The 22906-nt window shown below is 48.1% G+C and overlaps 1 protein-coding gene across 5 annotated transcripts in view; it reads right to left on the bottom strand.

The window, feature by feature from the left end:
* Window positions 1–549: 549 nt before the first annotated feature.
* STPG1 (sperm tail PG-rich repeat containing 1) overlaps window positions 550–22906 on the bottom strand; it is a 59143-nt gene continuing 36786 nt past the window's right edge. For 4 of the 5 annotated variants that reach the window (XM_074016818.1, XM_015440783.4, XM_074016819.1 and 1 more), the window contains 5 exons: window positions 22057–22227; window positions 16292–16400; window positions 12585–12750; window positions 4372–4562; window positions 550–2157 (listed from right to left, as the gene is read on the bottom strand). In XM_074016818.1, the coding sequence (XP_073872919.1) occupies window positions 2081–2157; window positions 4372–4562; window positions 12585–12750; window positions 16292–16400; window positions 22057–22122 (609 nt within the window). In that variant the 5' untranslated portion in view covers window positions 22123–22227 and the 3' untranslated portion in view covers window positions 550–2080. Of the gene's footprint in view, window positions 2158–4371; window positions 4563–11597; window positions 12321–12584; window positions 12751–16291; window positions 16401–22056; window positions 22228–22906 lie in introns of those variants that run through there. The other variant, XM_074016815.1, reaches the window with a different exon arrangement.

Raw genomic sequence — 22906 nt, 5'->3', positions numbered from 1 at the left:
TGGCCTCCCAAAGTGCTGGGATTACAGGCATGAGCCACCATGAACGGCCAGTTTTTGTCTCTTAGTTCAATTCCTTCATTGCCTCATTTAGCTTTTTTAAGCTGCCAAGTTGAAGTGCGTCTTTCTTCCTTTGGGAGAGCAGACTTTCCAGCCACTGCTACCTGTAGCCCTCAGTTTCTCTGGTATGAAATGCAGGACATGATCTCCGTTGTTTGTTTGTAATTATCATCTTCAGAGCCTCAGGACTCACTGGTGGGTCTCCAAGGTCACTACAAAGTGAGGAAGGGGCTGCAGTAGGCCCTGTGTATCCGCCCCCCAACTCCATCACCACAGCTCTGCTTCTCCCCATTTAAATAGGATTTCTTGTAAACGTTTGTCTGAATAAAACTTTTTTTTAAAAGAAGTGTGAAAACCATGATGCCTATAAGAACCTTCCAGCGCTGACAGAGTCTGTGGTCCTAATTCCCAAGCCCCTACCTAGAGTCAAGGCTACGGGCAGGTGAGTCTCTAGCCTAAGGCACAAAAATTAAGGAGTGCCCAAAAGCTCAATAATCAAGATAAATAAGTTTAATGCAATATTTTTTAAATTAGGGCAAAAAAAAAAATGCATGGTGAACAAAACATCACAGTTTTGAAGACAGGATTCGTATTACTGATGTTTCCTTTTGCCTCGGGTTCCCATTAGGCGTGCCCCCAGTGGGGCACCCAGAGTTGCTCTGCCAGGCCAGGCCTCACTGTGGCTGTGACGCCCCCGTGCTGTCAGAATGAGGTGATGCGTGGAGGTTAAATGACAGGAGTGTGGAACCGCAGCCACGCTGTAGGTGCTCCGTGTGTATAAAGTTCCCACCTCCTGTCCTTCCCAGCTCCCCTCCCAGAGCCAGTCAAGAAGCTGGAAGGTGTCACTGCTCAACCTTCACCTGTCACTGGAATCACCTGGGTGGCTTTTACCCCCCCGCCTCCCCACTGCCCAGACCCCACCCTGGAGGAGTTAAATCAGCATTTGTGGGTGGGCCCCAGGCCTCAGTACTTTTTAAAGTCCCCAGGTGGTTACAGTGCGCAGTCAAGGCGGAGAACCACTTCTCTGGAGAGGCCACAGACGTACAGGCCCTGGAGCCTTTGTAACCTCTCAGATCTGGCGGGGTGAATGCACAGAGAGACTTACAGCGTCAGTCAAAGTCTGCTGGGAGATGAGGGAAGGAACCTGGCAGCTCCCCACCCACCGTGCACCTGTGCAGCCTCCACCAAAACCACCAGGGCACATTTCTTTTGGCCTCCACATAAAGAGACCAAGGCTATCAGGCCTAGACAGGCCATGTGGACTCCATGGAGGGGCCTGCAAGCCTTGAGAAAATTCAGTCCCGCCGGCAGAGGAAGTCAGGGAAAAGCGCAGCCCCTGGGCCCGGCCACTGCCATTCCAAGATGATCTCCCACTCCAAAGAAGAAAAAGGTCTAAAAGGAGTAAAGCGAGGCCTTTCCAAACAGGTGGTCACTTTAGAAAGGAAGCTGTGGACTGGTGGAAAAAGCATCGCCTGCCTGCAGGTAGCTTTCGCCCAGTAGATATACCGTGAGTGAGTGAGTGAGTGAGGTCAGGAAGGGACAAATGAGAAAGGCAGGAGTGAGGGAATGAATGAATGTGTAAATGAATGAAGGAATGACACAGGGAAGGGTGGGGCTTCCAGGCTTGGCCACCTTCAGGGTGGACTGCTCCTCCTTGAAGTCTGCACCTCAGGAGTCCCTTCAGTCTGTGGCAGGGAGTCGTGCCGGAAGCCAGCCTGGATGGGTGCGTGGGGAAGCAGCCAGGGGCTCTGTCCACTCCTCCCTTCTGCTCAGGAACCCACTGGAGTCCGTGGGGCTGGGGTGCAGTCTCCAGGGAGCAATGTCTCCAGCTCAAGACAAAGGCAATGGCAGCAGTCCGGCTAGCACGCCAGGCCAGAGTGGTAGAGCCAGGCCAGAGTGGTAGAGCTGGCCCCCAAGTTGTCAGCTGCCACACACATGGTCAGTCTCCTCCTGAGGAATGTCCTGGGGAAGCTGGGCGGGACGGGCTGATGGCAGGGGTTCTCCTCGACCTTGTGTGACATCCCTACAGCACCGGGATCCATTTCTTGTCCTCGTTGTAGAGGAAGGACTGCTTTCCCGGGAGCTCTGGTTTGTACGTGGCTGCGAGGGGAGAGAGAGGAGGAGGCATTAAGAGAGAAAAGGCCCAGTGCTGCGGTCTCTGGCATTCTACCTCAGAGCTGGAAAGGCCTGGGGAGCCCTGTGCCAGCCCCTGTATATTACACGAGGGGAGACAGAGTGGAAGGAACTGGCCCGAGGTTATTTGGCTCTTAACGGGCCCAGGCAGGAGTCAAACTCTGGCTTCCTACCTTCTTTAATTCTTTTCAACTTCTTTAACAGAACAAAATTTACAAAACTATTTTCTATGAAATTCGAAAAGAAATTGAGTAAAACAATATTCTTGAAGCAAAGTATTAGCTTCATGGGGTCTTGTTTTGATTTAGTTCAGGGGTTTCCATAAAAGCAGAAGCCATGACAGTTGCAGACATGGTTCTCTAGGAGATGAACAGGGCTTGGGAATCACAGCCCCAGGTGACCGGAAACTCTCTTGTTGATACTGACCTGGTTAATGAGGGTCCTGAGTGCGGCCTCTCTGTTCCTATACTTGGGAAGCTGCTGAGGGGAGCCCATGGCAGTCCAGGTATATCTGAGTTTACTGGAAGCTGAGCAGGCAGATGCCGACACATACATGTGCCCAGGAAACCCCTCGCAGAAGCCCACCTTGGCATGGGTGATCAGAGTAGCAGGGGCTGCCTGTCTCTGTGTGCCAGGTGTCTAGCACCACAAATGGCATGGAAAAGTCATTCGGGCAATGCTCCTAGAGGATGTGGCCGAGCAGGGTCAAGCCAGGATCCCTGCCCATGCCCTGCCCTCTCTGGAGCTCACCCCTTGTATAGAGGATATACATGTTTGCAATGCTGAGTTCTCCTTGACTGACCAGATGAGCCCCAGATCAAACCTCTATAGCCTTGCTGGTGTGATTATCACCACATTTGCAAGGCCAAAGCTATGCGAGTGACTTTCTCCCTGCCCAGTCTGCCTTATGTTAGTCTCACCTGTGAGTATGGAGCGGAAGGAGTCTCCCTACCTGACTGCAGCCTCTGGGGGCAAACCCAGGGCCCAGGTCATCTTGGCTCCCGAGCACAGGAGCATCGTCAACATTCACGGAAAGGCTGAGTGTAACCAAGCTGGCGGCCATCACAGCTCTGCCTTCGTCCTCCTGTGCCACCTGCCACACATGTCAATCCCCAATGCTTTGGCCATGGTCAGGGTGTGGTAATAGCAAAAGCGCTCTATAGAGAGCTACAAATAGGTCAGGAAGCACAGAGACTGCCCATTGGAGTGAGTCTCTCCTGATATTAGCTCCCAGCTAGATCCCAGATATAACAGGTGATCCCTACTTATGCTTGCCTGTAAAAAGGGCGTGGCGCTAGATGGCTGAAAAGTGCTGCTCCATTGGACAATCCCTGGTTAATTTTATTAACAAACAAGGCACAAATGGGGAAACGCCTGGCACTGCCTGCCATGAATTCGCCACGGACCTGTGGCCAACCTGCTCTCCAGGGCTTCTTCAGCTGTAAAATAACCTGGCCACACTAGACCAGTAGTTTAAATATTTTTAAGAAAAAGAACTTTTCTGGCTGGGCACAGTGGCTCACGCCTGTAATCCCAGCACTTTGGGAGGCCAAGGCGGGCTGATCAGTTGAGGTCAGGAGTTCGAGACCAGCTTGGCCAACATAGAGAACCCGTCTCTGCTAAAAATACAAAAAGTAGCTGGGTGTGGTGGCATGTGCCTGTAGTTCCAGCTACTCGGGAAGCTGAGGCACGATAATTGCTTGAACCTGGGAGGTGGAAGTTGCAGTGAGCCAAGATTGCACTACTGTACTCCAGCCTAGGTGACAGAGCGAGACTCCATCTCAAAAAAAAAAGTAAAAAAAATTAATAATGACAAAGACAAAGAACTTTTCTGACACGCTGACAAAAGCTATGGCCTCCTTTCCCAGAAAATAATGTCTATATGTGCCAAGTCTGCAGCCAACTGCAGAGTCACAGACCCCTTCAAGACTATCTTTGAGCCTTTTAGATGTTCATGGTCCTCAGTACGAATCCCTGGCCTGGACCATCTCTAAGAGCCCCTTCACCTTAAAAAACAAAACACTTTTGTACTGTGAAAATGTGAACGGATAACGCTTCCAAACTACTCTCATCCCTGTCACCTATTTGGGAAACAACCTATAAATCAGGGGCATGTGACGACCCAAGAATGACAATTCCAGAAGATTTGGTTTTTATAATCATTTAAAACAATCCTCTGACCTGGGCCAGGCAGGCCTGGCTGAGCGGGCGCCGCTGTCCACCGGCTGGTATTAGACACGAATGACGCGCTCGAGATGAAATGCTTGCGGGGGCCTAAGTAGTCCACGATCTCATACTGACCAGGACCTGGGAGAGGCGGCTTCGGGGGCAGAGGCGAAGGCTGAGCAGAGAAGTTCAGGATGGGGTTTTTCCTTTGGGAAAGATAAAAATGGGAAGATGTCACTAAGGCAGTCTAGTGGGGAAGGCATAGTTTCTAGACACAGCCAAGGCCTGCACAGCACCAGGTTGTCTGAAAGAGGACTGGACGTGGCACCTGGGCAGAGTCCTAGCTCCACTGCTGGTGAGCTGGGAACCCCGGGATCTGTTTCCTCATCTGCACATGGCAATCATGATAGTAACTACTTTGAGGTCAGGGTTGTCAGGATAAATGAGATGATGCACCTAAAACACAGCACTCAGGACAGGGCCTGGCACACAGTGAGAGCTCGGTGTGCATTGTTGGAGACGTGGAGCTAATCAGAAATGGCAGGCAGTGTATATCTCATGTGCCAACTCTGATTGATTGGTAGTGCCTAGCTGGAGTTCTGTGAAAGAAACTGAGGCCTCACATGACTCAATGCGAAGAGGCCTTGGTGAGCCACTTGTGATGTCTGCCATGATCAGGGAAGAGAAAGAAGCATCCCACAGCCCAGAGATTTGCCATCCCAAGACCAGCAGGTCTTTAGAGGCCACTGTAACATTGATGTTCCAGAATCCTACTAAATATCATCCTGGGGAGGCAGGAGGCATGAGTGGAAAAGCACTGGGCTGGAAATCAAGAGACTGCATAACCCTTACACTTACACTGTCATTGTTTTCAGGTCTGTCTTCCCCTCCTTCAAGAAAGGGAGTCTATCGGCCGGGCGCGGTGGCTCAAGCCTGTAATCCCAGCACTTTGGGAGGCCGAGACGGGCGGATCACGAGGTCAGGAGATCAAGACCATCCTGGCTAACACGGTGAAACCACGTCTCTACTAAAAAATGCAAAAAACTAGCCGGGCGAGGTGGCTGGCGCCTGTAGTCCCAGCTACTCGGGAGGCTGAGGCAGGAGAATGGCGGGAACCCGGGAGGCGGAGCTTGCAGTGAGCCGAGATCCGGCCACTGCACTCCAGCCTTGGCGACAGAGTGAGACTCCGTCTCAAAAAAAAAAAAAAAAAAAAAAAAAAGAAAGGGAGTCTATCTTTTACTTTTGATATTGAGACATTAAATGAAAGAGAAATAGGACCTGTACTTGAGTCCCAGCTTGGTCATTAATTCATTCTGGGCTTCAGTTTCCCCATCTGTAAAAGGAAGGAATTAGACAAGATGACCTCTGAGGTCCCTTCCTGCTGTGACCTTTCATCAGGCCTTGATTCAAAGTTCTACTGGGTTGTCAGAGATTTCTGGGCTTGTTACAGGAATCATGCTACTCTCCCAACCATGCAATAGAAGGGCTGCCTCCTTCTGGCTCACACCCAGGGCTTCTTCTAAAAGGCTTCTCACCAAAAGGGGAGAGGAGGTACTCTGCACTGAATGGCCAAAGGAGCCTCCCCCAGCACTCAACGACCAAGGGAGCCAACCCATCCAAGCAAAGGAGGGGACTTGGGATTCCTGGCCACGGGGGCACTACTGCACTTTAGCCAACAACTTCTCAAACACAGAGAGCTTGAGGGGACCCAAGTGATATCTTCTTCAACCTCCTTAGTTTTCTAAAAATGTTGGTGTCCAGATCCAACTGATCCAAAGTTATAGGCACGTTCATAGGAATGCTGGCATGGAACTCAAGTCTTTGGCACCTAGCAATATGGAGGAAAGCATGATGGCGGAGGGGACTGAGTTTAAGGGTCACAAAGACCTGAGGCTGAATTCTAGTCATGCCACTTCCTGGCTGTAAGACAAGGCCCCTGATCTCTCCATAGCTTAGTGTCAGTATACACAGCATGGCACGGAGCAATGACACTAACTTTATAAAAGAGTTACGATGACTAGAGAAAAAGTATGTAAAGCACCTAGTAGAGCACCAGCACATAGTAGGTGCTCAATAAAGATAGTTGTTATTCTTCTGATGATCCCTGTGTCAGCGTCACTGTGTGCTGCTTGGTGACAGACAGGCAATTGAGCCTCGTAAAAGACTGATTTAGGGCCCTTCCACCTCAGAGTCATGCTGAGGCAGGGGACACCCCCCTTGTCAGGGAGGACACTAAAAGTCATCATAAATGTGCTTGGGTTCACATCTTGTGGTGGAGGAGCAGCTGGCGTGGATGCTTATATTTAGAACAAAGGTACCCACAGGGAAAGCAGGGACATGCTGCCTCCCTGTTTGCTGTGAATCTGCATGGAAGAACTGGTTATAGGGTGTAATCAACAACCTCTCCCCTTATAAATAAAAGCTGGCTTCTCCTTGTTCTGGCTTGCGGTTCCCCCTTCAAAACACCTCCAGACATTTGATGAGTTTGTGGCTGGCATCATAGAGAGACAGGTTTGATTCCTGGAAATTAAAGCTGGAATGAACCAACCATTGTATGAGGTCACCCCATCACTGGTCTGGGTCACTCCATGCCCAAGATTCCCACCCTGTTCTTTGAGAACACCATGAGGTGTCTGCTTTCTTAGCCAAGGACAGCCTGCAGGAGGCTGGAGCACGCTGAGTTAATGACTCACCAGTGTTCTTGGCAAGATGGGTTAGAGAGGTCCCTTGCCTTCCATTCCTTCAATATGCCCAGGAGAGGCTCAGAACCTTCAGCCTAGCTCTATGGATCTTTCATGAGCACCAGCCATGTGTGTGACTCTGGGCCAGACATGCTTGGGAATCCAGGCAGTTCTGTACTAAGACACGGACCCGAGTGTCCTTAAGGGCTTGACAATCCGCTGCCAGCAACAGCCATGACTGGTGACAACTTCAGGCAGTACGGGCTTTGCACTCAGACAGAACTGGGTTTGAATCCCCTCTTCTCCATTCACCAGCTATGTGTTCTTAGAAAAGGCTCTTAACCTCCTTAAGCCTCAATTTCCTCATCTGTAAAATGGTGGAAATAATACTTCCACCCAGATTGTTAGGAAGATTAACTAGTGCTTTACTTGTAACATTTGTTTAAAAACATGAAATCTGTTAGAATAGAGGTTAAAAAAAAACAAAAACAAACAACAAACAACCAAAAAAACTCCAAAACAAACAAACAAAACTGCATTGAGAGCAGAAAGAGAGAGAGACAGACGGACATTAATTCCAACAGGATGAATCCAGAAATCCACCCAGAAATCCAGAAAGTCTTCAGGTGAGGGGCATTTCCAGCCGAGGGAACAGCAGGTGCAAAAGCATGGAATGGGGAAAGCTGTAGCCGTTATGGCAGGAATTGGGACACAAGGAGACAGACGCTGAGCACCTAGACTGCCTTCAACCCTCCATCCACCGGCGAGTTCCTGGGTTGTTCACTGGCTTCTGACCCTCCCCACTTACAAACCCTGACGAAAAGTTAAAGGCAAGATCTATTTATGGCCTCTCAATCCAGCCTAATCTCCCACGTACTGCTGCTTCCGTTTTACCTTCCAGAAACACCCAACACAACACAGTTCAGCAACTCCATGCCTTTGTCCCTGCTGTTCCTTCTGTGAGGAACACCAACTTTCCCCGCAAACTTGAATTCAATTCTTGACGTTCTCACTTCCTTCAGGGAAACTTCTCTCCTCCACCGACACCCATCTCACCACCCTGCACCTGACTGTCTTGGATGTTCCCATCCTGTGACTCAAGTGAGGAACATGGGTTTTGGAGATGGATTTTGGAGGCAGAGGGACCTGGATTCAAATCCCAGCCCCACCACGGTAAACAGCCTGCACCTCACTGTAAACTCGGAGTGACATGCCCACCTGGAGGAGAAGTGGAAGGATGATGGCAGATCGCATCTGAGAGCTCTCAGCTCAGAGTATACGGCCCTTGAATACATTCTGGCTATTCCTTTGCACTTAAAATGTTGCATTTTCTATGGCTTTTACTTGCCTAGCTCTTTAAGGGAAGGGAATGTGTCTTCCTCAGCTTTGAGGCCCCCAGCCCTATCCTAGGAACATTTGCTGAAGTGCAGAGAAAAGCAGAGGGCTGGCAGCAAGTAAAGGCGCCCAGGCATCTGAGGCCCACATGACAGTTTCATCCTCATCCAGGGCTGGTCCCTCCATGTCGAGGTGGGGCTGGCAAATCACAAAGGTCAGGCCAGATCAAACCCAGGGCAGCCCACAGTGCACTGTGACCAGGGCTTTTATGAGCCTCATTACTCAGTTATAAAAGCCAACCTGGCCCTGCCCCGTGGAAAGAAAACATCTATCAAAGGCTCTGAGTTGGCCACAGCTGGATTAAATGTGTTTGCAGCTTCCAATGCGAGCTGTTTGCAAATCACCTAAGAATAATGAATGTCTTCGAGGACTCAGCAGGCCACTTGGGGAAGGCATCCGAGACCCTCCAGCCACTCCCAGGCACACATTCACTCTGCCTCAGGGATTCCCAGGGTTGGGAGGGATAAAGGGGCAATTTTTCTCATCATTAAAGGGCAGCCGATTGCCTCTGGGGTGGAATGCAGTATCTGTTTAACAGGGTGGCGGGTGACAGATCACAGCCGCTTGGGAGGAAGCATCCCATATCGAATTGAAAATCCCAGGGGAAGTTAAGGTGGGCCCAATCTAATTACCAAAATTGGAGTGGGGCCAACGGGGCTTGATTTTTCAGCTCGAGCTGTGACAAGACAGCGTGTCTGTGCAAATCCAGTGGCTTAAAACTCCAGGAAGCAGATCAAGGGTTAGAAAGCTGACCCTGAGTGTTGCACCTCCTTGCCGGGGAGCATGAGTTGGAAGGCAGTGCCTAGGAGGAACTATTTTGATCTCCAAAACTCTCACCCTGACTCACCCTAAGTCATTGAGTCACCACTGTGACGGATATTGAAGACCTCAGAAGTGAAACCTTGGCTGACACTTCACTTTGCTTCTGAAGACACCCTGGTAGCTGAGAAATCCTCTTAGCTTTTGATTCAGCAAGGTGGCCATGGCCAAGGAACACCCGATGGTGTGACCTTTAGCTAAGGAGCTCAGAAATGCCAGTGCTAACAAACAGCCAGCCCCCAGCACAGCATCTGCCCTAAGGGGCCACACTAGAAACCCTAGGAAGACTCGGAAGACCTGCTCACCTGCTTTGATAAAAATACAAGTTACCATGTGAGTTTTGTGGGTTATCTCCTTTTATCCTTGCAACCACATTATGAGGTACTCTTATCCCCGTTCACCAAAGACGACTTTGAATTCACTGGGATTTAAGTGACCTCCCTTCCCCCAGGCCCACCTGGCTGGTGAGAGGGGAAAGTGGAGGTTCCACGGTACTGACTTTGGAGTCTGCACTAATCAATCCACTGCCCACGCCGCCTCCATGGCCTCCCCAGGAGGGATCAGCTGTTCCCTGCCCTTCTCAGAGCCTTTAAGATGCCTGTGCAGACTGCGATGTTCTCAGGGGCAGAGGGTTACCATGCAGTGCTTCTCAGACTTATTAACCAAAGACCTTTTATTTATGAAGCATTGACAGACAGCCAGCGATCCCTAGAAGCCCCAGACACGCAGCCCCGCTGCACTGCCCAGTGGGAAGACGGCCCCACGGGATGTGCATGGCCACACACCCCTGAGGCCACCTAACCCAGCATTTTGCTGCAGGCTCCCCCACTTGGCTTCGAGGCTGTTCCCAGATGAGGCTGGCTGGAGGCGTGGTGTCCTGTTCACCTGAGCCTCCAGTACAGAACTAGAAATCTATAGAGCCTGATGACTGACAAATGCAACCACCATAAAATAAGAATGATCTCAAACCACCTGCTCAAACTTGAGCAAAAGCCAGAAGATACTTCTCCAGATAAAACAGTTAAAAACCAAGTGTCCTCCACTCTTATGTTATTTCACCATTTTCCTTGAAGAAGCTTCCAAATTTGGGCTGGGGGCTTGAGCTGCCATGCCAAATAACAGCCATATTGTATAATATAGCCTAATATGTCTATAGGATATACAATAACCACAGCTATCATTATAAGGGTAATAGCTATTTTCTTTCTTTTTGAGACCAAGTCTTGCTCTGTCACCCAGGCTAGAGTGCAGTGGTGTGATCTTGGCTCACTGCAACCTCCACCTCCTGGGTTCAAGCAATTCTCCTGCCTCAGCCTCCTGAGTAGCTGGGATTACAGGCGCCCGCCACCACACCCAGCTTTGTATTTTTAGTAGAGATGGGGTTTTGCTATGTTGGCCAGGCTGGTCTTGAACTCCTAGCCTCAAGTGATCCATCTGCCTTGGGCTCCCAAAGTGCTGGGATTATAGGCGTGAGTCACCACGCCCAGCCGGTAATAGCTATTTTCCAACATCTTCTCATCGAATCTTCACGGAATCCCTACAAGATTCTTATCTCTACTTAATAACATGAAACTCAGGCTCAGAGAGAAGTCTCTGGAAGGTACAGAGCTGGGATTCATACTCTGGTCGGCCAACCCCAATACCTGTCCTCTTGACCACCTTCCTCTGGCAGAGTAAAGGAACAGTTGCTTGTAGAGACGCCGCATGCCAACCTGGAGGCAGGAGGTCTCTGGAGAGAGGCTTTCCAGAGAGAGAGCTGTTCCTGGAGACTGGCCTGCCCCAGCCCCTGGCCCTACAGCCTGTACAAGGCCAGCCTGCAGAGCCCTAGCCCTGGAGGGCAGAAGGGACTCCTCTGGTGGATTCCAGCGGAGGTCTCAATCCCCTCTCCAGATTCTAAGTTCAACTTGGCAGATTCACAACTCTCACCTCTCTCTAACAGTGGTCCCCTTGCCCTAGGCTGATGATCAGACTATGCCCAATGTTGTCAGCCTCCCTGGGTTGCCTGGACTTCTGACCCACTGTGGCTATGGCTCCCACCACCTGCCTGATCTCTCCGGAGGGGCCCAGGTGGATATATGGTTGGTCCCACCTGGCCAGCCCTCCCATTGGCCAGCTGTGTCTGGAGGGGCTGCACCAGGGTGAGAGCTGAGATGGTAACAGGAGGACTAACCCTAACTGCTGTTAGTTCCAGAAGTTCTAGAACCATTCAAGAAATAAATAAGCCCTGTGAGTGTTTGAGACTCTTAGGTGAGAGTAATATAAAATGTGCAGGATATTAAACAGGGTAACACAAATCCCTGTGTTTATTTTTAAAAATCTGTGTTAATATTGAGTCACCAGCTGCAATGCCAATGCCAAACATATATTTTATTTACCTTTTTTTTTTGAGACAGGGTCTCATTCGGTCACCAAGGCTAGAGTGCAGTGGCACAATCTCGGCTCACCACAACCTCAGCCTCACAGGTCCAAGTGATTCTCCTGCCTCAGCCTCTTGAGTAGCTGGGATTATAGGCATGCACCATCATGCCTGGCTAATTTTTGTATTTTTAGTAGAGACAGGGTTTCACCATGTTGGCCAGGCTGGTCTCGAACACCTGATCTCAAGTGATTCACCCACCTCGGCCTCCCAAAGTGCTGGGATTACAGGCGCAAGCCACTGCGCCCAGCCAAACATATATTTTTAATTCTGAAAGCAATCCTATGAGGCAGGAATTATTCCCACTTTACAGATGAGGGCATGGAGGCTCAGAGAGGTTAGAACTCTGCCCAAGGTCACAGAGCATAAAAACAGCAGAGCTGAAGTACAAATCCAGCAGGTATCACCAACTCCAAAGTCGGGGCTCAAACTTCCATCAGTATAAAGCTGCGAGAGCCGGACTGCTTCTGAATGTCCTGCCACTCCAGCGAGGATTTTATGTTACAAAAATACAACGATGTCAGCACCAGGGGAATCCAGCATCACAGGGAATGAGGACAGACATCGTCCTGAGCCAACTCCCTGTGGCTCCTCACTTTAGCTGTGTGGACTTAGGCAAATCTCCCGCCAAATCCGAAGCCTTGCTTCCTCCTCTATGGGGTAAGAATAACAATTCTTTCAACAGGATTATAGTAATAATTGAATACAATTTTAAGTTCCTGGCACACAGTAGTTGCTCAATAAATATCAGGCATTCAACAGGCATTTATTGAGCACCATTATGTGTGACTAAGGGCCCCTGAAGAGTGGCCTGGCACTGTGTTCTGCCAAGCAGTGACACCCCTGCCTTTTCTCTATGTTGGGCTCCTTCCCCACAACCACCTTTCAAAAGAAAGATCAGAATGATCGGGACTCACGGGAAAAGAGTCTTTTTTGGAACTTTTGTGCAATCGCCAGGGTTGTAATAACCGGGTCCCGGGCCTGTTGACGTCAGTTTTAATCCACGGTTGGTTTTTGATTTAAAACAAGACATTAATGTGTTTGGCGACTGCTTCACAAGGGATTCGTTGATATCATAATGCCCTACGGAGAAAGAAATTTTATGACAGAATAAGGAACTCTTCTCAAGTAAATAAAAAGTAGTATCTTACCCCTAAGAACACACTTGATGGCTGTAAGGCAACATCACTCTAGGATGGTCAAGTGGAAGGGCTGCCCGAGATAAACAAAAACAGTCCTCACCAAGCAGAGAACAGATGGCAGGGGAAGCACACACTTAGCTGATTTAGTTCTCGCACTAGCCTGGCAAGATGAGTATTACTGCTTTCATTCTAAATGTGAGGAAACCGAGACTCAGAGATATTAAATAATTTGCCAAAGGACATTCATCTAACCAGGGACTTAGATAAATCTCTCCACCTTGCTGAAGCCCAGTTTTCCTTCTCTACAAAGTAAGAATAATAATTCTTCTGACAACAGAGTTGTTATGATAGTTGAATAATATTTTAAGTTCCTAGCATATAGTGGTTGCTTTGTAAATATCATGCAATCAACAACTATCTTTTTTGTTTGTTTTGAGATAGAGTCTTGCTCTGTTGCCCAGGCTGGAATGCAGTGACATGATCACAGCTCACTGCAGCCTCAACCTGCTGGGCTCAGTGATCCTCCCATCTCAGCCTCCCGAGTAGCTGAGACTACAGGTATGTACCACCACGTCCTGAAAATTAAAAAAAAAAAATTTCTTTTTTGGTAGAAACGAGGTCTCATTATTTTACCCAGGCTGGTCTTGAACTCGTTAGGTCAAGCAATCCTCCCACCTCAGCCTCCCAAAGTGCTAGGACTACAGGTGTGAGCCATTATGCCCAGCTAACATGTATGTATGGAGCACCACTATGTAGAGACTGGTCTGCTTGTCTCCAGAGCCCACACTTCCTCACCGTGCCACAATGCCCTGTCTTGAGAAACTGTGACAGAATAAAATGAATTTGTGTACAAAGCTTTAAGGAAGAAGAGAATGACCAAAACTGGGGTGAAGAGGAAGCCATCTCACCCCTAAGTTGTCAGTAGCGCTGTGCATGGATGTTCTCCACTACTCTATTCATATTAGCAATCAATTCAGAACAATCACAATTTCCAATAAGACAATACTGCTTCCTTAATGTATGGTACCATCATATAATAATATACTATATATTTATTTAAAATGATGTTCCAAAAGGATTTTTACTAACATGAAAACAGGTTCCCAGTATCAGCTGGGCACAGTGGCTCACACCTATAATCCCAGCACTTTGGGAGGGCAAGGTGGGCGGATTACTTGAGGTCAGGAGTTTGAGACCAGTCTGACCAATATGGTGAAACCCCATCTCTACTAAAAATACAAAAAAAAAATTAGCCAGGTGTGGTGGCGCACACCTGTAGTCTCAGCTACTCTGGAGGCTGAGGCAGGAAAATCACTTGAACCCAGGAGGCGAAGGCTGCAGTGAGCTGAGATGCACCACTGCACTCCAGCCTAGGTGATCACGAGCAGGACTCCTTCTCAAAAAAAAAAAAAAAAAAAAAAAAAAGAAGTTCCCAGTATATACTTAAATTTTTAAAAAAGCAGATGTCAGCAGCATTTACAATATTGGATAACTCTCATATTCTTTGTTTCATATATATATTTCTACTAAAAAGGTTATAGCAACACTTGAATTACAAAATACGGAAAACAATGAAAAGCAAAAGCAAGGAATAGAAGGCATTTATGCTGCCACTACCAGAGAGAGCCAGCCGCCAGGAAGCTGGGGTGGGGGTGAGAAGGTACCAGGTATTGAACTAGATGAGCCTGGATTGAAATCCAGCCGTGGGGCTGGGTGTGGTGGCTCACACCTGTAATCCCAGCACTTTGGGAGGCCAAGGCAGATAGATCACTTGAGGTCAGGAGTTTGAGACCAGCCTGGCCAACGTGGTGAAATCCCGTTTTTACTAAAAATACAAAAATTAGCTGGGCGTGGTGGCGCATGCCTGTAATCCCAGCTACTCGGGAGGCTGAGGCAGGAGAATCACTTGAACCCAGAGGGCGGAGTTGCAGTGAGCCGAGATCGTGCCACTGTACTCCGGCCTGGGTGACAGAGAAGACTCCATCTCCAAAAAACAAAAACAAAAACTAAAAGAAATCCAGCTGTGGGACACTGGGCCCATCATCTGCTTTTCTATCACCTCTGTCGGTGAAGTGGGGATAAAGTAAGAACAGCTCACACTTTCTGAGCACATGATTACGTGGTGAGTGCCTGCTCCATGGGGCTTTGGAGCATTCAATGAGATAATGAATGTAAGGCCCCGGCACCCACGGGGAGCTTAACAGATGCTAGTACCCGCCCTTCCCCTCCTGTTCTGTGTTATAAGGGGCTGGGGGCTTCTCAGGATCCCCCCCCCCCAGGAGGGAGCAGGAGCAGGTGGTGGACTGTGGAGGTGCCCGCATCCCAAGGCTCACTGGCAGGGACTCTGGCCAACCCCAGGGATGGGCTTTGTTCTTCTGTATAAACAGACAAGGTGGGGTTTTGCCCATGGATGATGCAAGGCAGGGGAGCATGAACTGGGGCTGAGCTTCCTAATTAGCGCTGGTTTTGTTATTCAGCTTCAGATTGATCTTTTCAACTTTAATCTGGATTTGCTGAAATCTGACATGCACTACAATTTTATCCACACCCCTCTGCAAGAGGCGTGATTGCAGAAGCAAACCTTCCCTGCTCCTCCTGGTTTGGGCCCAAGGCTCCTGGGGTAGCTCTGGTGCCCAAGGATCCTGGGGGTGGGGCGTGGCCTGTGGGACCTATTTGGGATAATCTAACATAATGAGTGCTCCAGGACTGGCGGTCAGAGAGCACAGGAGAGGTGCAACACCTTGCCCCAAGGCCAGCAGGGGAAACACTTGGAGGAAAGCTCTTGTTATTCCTGCATCTTGGAGGTTCCAGAAGGGACAATGGAATGATGGAGGACGTGGGCTCCTTAGTGAGATCTCTCTGGGCTTGTGTCTGCCATTTACCGGCTGTGTGACACTGGGCAAGTCATTTCAACTCTCTGAGCCTCCATTTCCGCATCTGAAAAGCAGGGCTAAGTGGACGAACCTACGAGGGCAGACCTGCAAGACTGCATGGAAACCATTGAGTGGGTGCCCCGGAAACAGAGCTGCCTCCTCCGTTTCACGACTAATGATGAAGTCACCTCTGGCACAGGAGAAAAGGAACATGGCAGCTGAGTGTAGAAGGAACAGGGTGTATGGTCATGCCCTGTATCTCCCACCCCTCCCCAGTGGCCTCTGATGGCACCTGGGGTATACAAATGTGCGCACTTCTGAGGTGAGAAGTCACTTCTCCACTTGGCTGCCCAGAGCAGGTATGCCAGGTCATAAAAGGGGAGGCCCGGAGGCTGCTTTGGAGGCCCATTTCCAGAGCCAGCCTGTCCTCCTGGTGGGGAGAGCTGGCTGTCTTCTCCCCTCTCCTCTTTGTTCAGTACCTGCCTGCTACTCCTCCCCACCCAAAGACTAAATCCTTCCAAAGACTCCCTATGGAGAAGTAGGTGCCCTGCAAATCAAATCTGGTACACTCAACCCTTAGGTCAAGGCCAGGGCAAAGCAGCTGCTTACCTGGGGGAGGTCCTTTTTCAGCAAAAATGAAAGATCCTCTTTGGGTTTTTGACATAAACCCGGCTCGGGCACAGACGTTGTTTCTCTGCTTGCAGCAAGAGACAGAGGCCTGGGGGGAGAAAATACACCCAATGTACTCAGTGCCTTTCCTCTCTTTGTCTTTGTCATCATGCCTGGACAAGTGGCAAATGTACGTAAAAAAAAAATCAAACTGAAACCTGTCCTTCTTAGCAAACGTAAAGATGTGAGCTGTAAAGGTCACACTGGCTGTGGCTTCCCCGTCATCCCAGCTCAAGTGGTCTATGAGTCTGTGATCCCCAGAAAATGCTGGTCACTCAAGAAGGAACAGAGCACACAGCTAGCTGCAGGCCGGCTTCCAGGCTCACTTCTGTTAGGACAGGCTGTGTGGTCCTGCATCTGTAACCTCTCTGAAACCAAGTTTCGTCATCTGTAAAACGGATTGGACAGTCGGCTCCACTTGCTGTGGAGTTCCATCAGGGAGTAGGGGTGGGCCAACAGAGATCACCTCTAGGAAAGTGGTTTTTTTTTTGAAGTGTGTAATGCTACACCTGAAAATTATCTTCATTTTGTTGCTACTTTTTTTTTTTTTTTTTTTGGAGACAGAGTCTCACTGTGTTGCCCAAGCTGGAGGGCAGTGGTGCCATCTCAGCTCACTGCAACCTCTGCCTCCCGGGCTCAAGCAATCGTCCCACATCAGCCTCCAGAGTAGCAGGGACTACAGGCACACGCCACCACACCTGGCTAATTTTTTTGTATTTTTTTGTAGAGACGGGATTTCACCATGTTGCCCAGGCTGGTCTTGAACTCCTACACTCAAATGATCTGCCTACCTCGGCCTCCCAAAGTGTTGGGATTACAGGCATGAGCCACTGCACTTGGTTTTCTACTATTTTTACTGTTTTCAGGACACACAGTCCTACCCATCCCCATCCTCATTCCTAGGTGCACTGCTCACTGTTCAAATAGCCCTTCTATAAATGCAGCATTTGGGGCACACAAGAAAGTCGTATCATTTAACATTGTGATCACATTTGCAAGCACTCCCTTGTCTCGACTTTCCTGAACTGATCAGAAATTAAGCATTCTGGCCGACTCATGAAATACATTTGAGAGTGTGCGATGTGTTCAGAACTCTAAAAATAATAGGAAAAAACCCTGAGATCATTCTTCTGTTACACATGAATCATAAATATTTTAAATGCCAATTTGCAGTCTCCTGTATTCATTGGAGAACAGAGGCAATACAAATTAAACCTGTGATTGCTGGGGATATTTGCTGAATGAGTGAAACTATTTGCTGGGGCCAGGATGGTTTGATTTGCTGTGATACTCCTTTGTCAAAAAAAATGTTTCTTGAGAAATGCAGATGGCATTTTGATTTTGTGTTTACAAAGGTGGAGGAATTTAGCTTTTCCCAGGGCCCTAATGGCTAGACGGCATGCAGAGAGGGCAAACAAAGAGACCAGATGGGACAGGTTAATTACTGGACGTGGGGAGTGGGGAGAGGAGCCAGGTTGCCGGAGAGAAGGTAATAACACAGTACCAAGGAAGAGGACTCGAATATACAAATGAGGGATGGTGGCAGCAAAGGCAGAGAAAGGCTTTGACAGACCTCAAAGCACAGTGTGGCTAACAGGATTACTGCATTTCTACTCCTCACCAGTTGACTCAACCATTGTTCTCCTGGCCTGAAAAAAAGCCACCTGTAGACAAAACAGCATGTCGGCTTTATTTTTCACCCAGACAGAAAAGCAACTGAAAAAGGGAACATTTTTGTATACGCTGAGTGTGCGTCACTGGAAGATTTCTCCATGGGGCCAGGAAAATATTCAGCAGGTTAAAAAAGACTGAAGCAGATTTATTGTATTGCCATGGAAAGAAATCTAAGAAGAAAATGCATGTGTGCTGTGTACAGCATAATGCTAACACTGGTGGAGGGACAGAGGTAGGAGAGAATATGAAAGAAACTGCACCTGGTTAGTTCTTTGTTTTGTTTTGTTGTTTTGTTTTGAGATGGAGTCTCACCCTGCTGCCCAGGCTGGAGTGCAATGGTGCGATGCTGGCTCACTGCAACCTCCGCTTCTCGGGTTCAAGCAATTCTCCTGCCTCAGCCTCCCGAGTAGCTGGGGTTACAGGTGTGTGCCACCATGCCTGGCTAATTTTCGTATTTTTAGTAGAGGCAGGGTTTCCCCATATTGGCCAGGCTGGTCTCAAACTCCTGACCTCAGGTGATCTGTCTGCCTTGGCCTCCCAAAGTGCTGGGATTACAGGCATGAGTCACTGTGCCCAGTCTGCACCTGGTTTCTACCGCAGTGGTTTGCTTTGGGAAATAGAATTATAAGGGACTTCCACTTTCTAATTCATGGGTTTCTACAGGGCTTGAATATATTTTTTGATGAGCGTGTATTATTTTCAGGGTCATATTAAGACAATAATGAACAAAAAATATGCACCTAAATGTATCTGTTGGCAGAAGGACACAATTCTGACTTGGGAAGTGGTCCTTTCTAGATTAACAACTGTATATTACTGGAAAGTTATTCCTTTGATATCATAAACACTGATGGATGCTTACTGCATCCCAGGACCTGTGCTGGGCATTGGAGACAGGAAGCCAGGTGAAGGAATAGACAGCGATTTGGGGAGAATGGCGCATGAAACACTGACGGTGGCGTCCCTCAGCTACAACTGGGAGGCTGCAGAGAGGGGCATCCGCACAAACAGTCCATTCCTGTATCTGTCTCCCTAGTAGCCTGGTTGCCACTTGGGATTGGCAAAGGGGCAATGGTTAAGCCCCTTTCTGATCAGTTTCTTGGACCACACCTTGCCATCTCTCCTGTCAGCATAATAGTCTCCTCACTGGTTTTTCAGAACCCCCAACCCACACTGCAGTCCATTCACCACACAGCAGCCGGAAGGAACTTTTAAAAAAACACATCAGAATGGCTGGATGCGGTGGCTCATGCCTGTAATCCCAGCACTTTGGGAGGCCGAGGTGGGTGGATTACGAGGTCAGGAGTTCGAGACCAGTCCGGCCAACATGGTGAAACCCCATCTCTACTAAAAAAAAAAAAAAAAAAAATACCAAAATTAGTCGGGCATGGTGGCATGCGCCTGTAATCCCAGCTACTTGGGAGGCTAAGGCAGGAGAATTACTTGAACTGGGGAGGCGGAGGTTGCAGTGAGCTAAGATTGTGCCACTGCACTCCAGCCTGGGCAACATAGCAAGACCCTGTCTAAAAAAAAATAAATCAGATCACGCCACCCCATACCTCCAACCCCCTCATGGGCTTCCTAGGACCCAGAGAACAAAATGTAAACTTCCTCCTGGGATCTTCAGGGCCCTGCGTGAACTGGCCACTGCCTGTCTGGTGCCCCCTTCTCCCCCTCCTCTTGCTCATGCTACACTAGCCACTCGACCTTCCTGTAGGTCCTCGTGGGCTGAGCTCCTTGCTGTCCCAGGACCTTGGCACATGCTCTTTCTCCAACCCTGGCTCTTCCTCAATCCTTGGGTCTCAGCCTCGGCACCTTCTCTGACCACCAAGTCTAAAGTATGTGGTACTGCCAACCTCCATATCTCCCACATATTCTCCCTCAGGCTCCAGCTGACCCTCAAATTGATCACAGTTTGTAATTATTTTGTTTGTTTACCTGTTCTTTTCTGAATTTCCCACTGGAATCTAAGCTGTATCACCAGCCTGGCACGGAGGAGCAATAGGATCCACGGAGGGAAGCCTGTCAGGGCTGGAATGAGGTGACTCTGACCTTTCCCCAGCTTTCCACCCCAGTCATCCACCAGTGCCCACTGATGTGCAAATGATGCCTTCAAGCTGGGGAATTTTGGCCAAGTCCCTTCACCTCTCTGAGCCTCAGCTTTCACTTCTTTATACTGGGAACAAGATAATCCACGTTATGGATTCACTTGTGAGTATTAAATATGATTAATATATAACTCTTAGACCAGCACTTAGTACATGAGAAGGGCTTCATCCTTCTCCTCCTCATCATCATCATTATTTTCAGGCTCTGATTATGCCGAGGGAAGACTGCCTGGAGTTGTACTGCCCAGTATAGTAGCCACAGGTTGCATGTGGCTATTGGCCCTGGAAATGTGGCTGGCCCAAATTAAGATGTGTTGGAAGAATAAAACACATACTGGATTTTAAAGACTCAGTACAAGGAAAATAATCTTCCTCAAATATAAAATTCATAACTTTTATATTGATTAGTGTTGAAATGATAATATTTTAGATCTGTTGGGTAAACTATATTACTCAAATTAACTTTATCTGTCCCTTTTTCTTTTTAGATGTGGCTACTAGAAAATCTTAAATGAGGCCGGGCACAGTGGGTCATGCCTGTAATCCCAGCACTTTGGGAGGCCGAGTCGGGCGGATCACGAGGTCAGGAGATCGAGACCATCTTGGTTAACATGGTGAAACCCTGTCTCTGCTAAAAATACAAAAAATTAGCCAAGTGTGGTGGCGGGTGCCTGTAGTCCCAGCTACTCAGGAGGCTGAGGCAGGAGAATGGCATGAGGCAGGGAGGCGGAGCTTGCAATGAGCCGAGATCGCACCACTGCACTCCAGCCTGGGTGACAGAGCGAGACTCCATCTCAAAAAAAAAAAAAAGAAAGAAAATCTTTAATGATGTCTGTGGCTCCCATTTCACTCCTAGTGGACAGTGCTGGCCTAGCAGGCACTTATATTACTTGGGACACATTATAATTGCTTGAATCCATCATAGAAGGTGGGCAGGATCTTTGTAGTCAGAAAGATAATTATTAATTATAAATATTATGAAGGAAAAAAGGAAATGGCATAATAAAGGTATAAAACCAAAATAGCTTGGAAAATGGCATAGTAACATTAATATCTTAAGTACAATTCATGTCTTACGCACTTCAGAGTGCTTTCATGTTCGTGGCCTTATGGTAACGCTGTAGGGCGAGTAGAATTGATTCCATTGTACTGTGGGGGCTGTGACTTACTTGCCTCATATTTAAGGGTAAGTAAATACCCTTCATGTACTAACAAAGACAGCCCTACCAATCTCCATGTATTGTGTGGTCCTTGTGTGACTGGTGCTGTCCTGGGCATGCAGCACACATTATCTCATTTAATATTTGCATTGACACGATGAGGTGAACATACATCCCCATTTTACAGATCAATAAACTAAGCCCTGGAAAGGTTAAGGGACTTGCCCAAGGCCACGCAGTTAGAAAGTGGCAGAGACGAGAGCTAAACCAAACCTTCCTGAATCCATCTCTTAACCATCCATGCCATTCTGCCTCAGTGAATACAAAGTGATCATAATTGGCACAGCAGAGCACAACTGTTAAAACACCTATTTTCTGATATGAAAGTTTATTTTCCCTAGAAGAACCTAAAAAGTAAATCACTAGTGGCTGCAGACAAAATGGTAAATAATACACCCATTGTTACAGATGAGAAAACTATGTCCCAGAAAGGTTACAGGATGAGAGTAATTAGAATATGTGTTTCTCAGGGCAGTGGCCTCCCCACTTTATACTGGCCTCCACATTGCCCACCCTGATCTCCGGGGCCTGCAAACTTCCTGAAAGAGACGTGTACAGCCTTAGGCACCCATTGGGTAGTCAACAAATGCTAACTGGCTTGACAATTGCATTAAAATATGATGTCCCCAAGATCCCCTCTTTCTTTTATTTCAGTAAACCATTCATTTGATCTATATTTAGCAAGCAAAGGCAGAGTTCTTACATTGTAATAGTTTGGTGCAGGAGTTTCAAATTTGAGAACTTTCATAAAGCTTGGCAACTGGAACATGCTGGAACATGAATTACTAAAGTCTCTCTTGGAAATAAAGTCCGATGGGATAGTGTATGCATTCGCTGCAGGGTATTTAGAAATGATGGTGTCCAATCGGGCGCGCTGTAAGGAGACAACAAAAGGAATCAGCATTGTCACATAATATTTTGGCTCTGAAGGACAGATGTCAAAGAGATGGTGACCAGCACAAGGTCTAAATGCATTTTATGAAAGGCAAAACTCTGGCAGGTAACAACGATAAACTGACCTCGGGCTTTAAGGATCTTCCCTTGGAAAACACAAGTTGAGACCTGTACTCGCTTCTGTAAACTAACTCAAATTATTCATCTTCTGTTTGGGACTTGGCAAAAATGATTTTGCCATAAATGCATTTCCACCCAATCCTGTTCCAGGCCACTTACCCTTGACTCATCAGCTGTTGGGTAATTTACGTGATAGGAAGCTTTAGACGCTCTTCTCAGCCTAGGCTTTTCTTCTGAGTAAAATCTCACATCTTGTTTCTAAGATTAAATGATCTGAACTGCCTAAGCAACGAGTTTGCTTCAAACAAAGCTCAGGGGGCTTGTTGTCCCTCCGTGCCTCTTACTCTCCACCAAATTACTGTTTTCATCAAATCCTACAGTATTTTCACTGTTTAACACAACCAATCCCACTCCTTTCAGGAAGCCACGATAAATTATCTTCAGTTAAAAAACAAACAGAATCAATGTTTGTCAAAAGAACAGGGACAAAAGTTACAGAAACTCAGTGATAACATCACTTTCCCCTAAGATAGCAAATA

This window comes from Macaca fascicularis, chromosome 1 (genome assembly GCF_037993035.2).
Source record: "Macaca fascicularis isolate 582-1 chromosome 1, T2T-MFA8v1.1".
In the NCBI taxonomy this organism is placed as follows: domain Eukaryota; kingdom Metazoa; phylum Chordata; class Mammalia; order Primates; family Cercopithecidae; genus Macaca; species Macaca fascicularis.
This window is presented reverse-complemented; position numbering and strand designations above follow the sequence as displayed.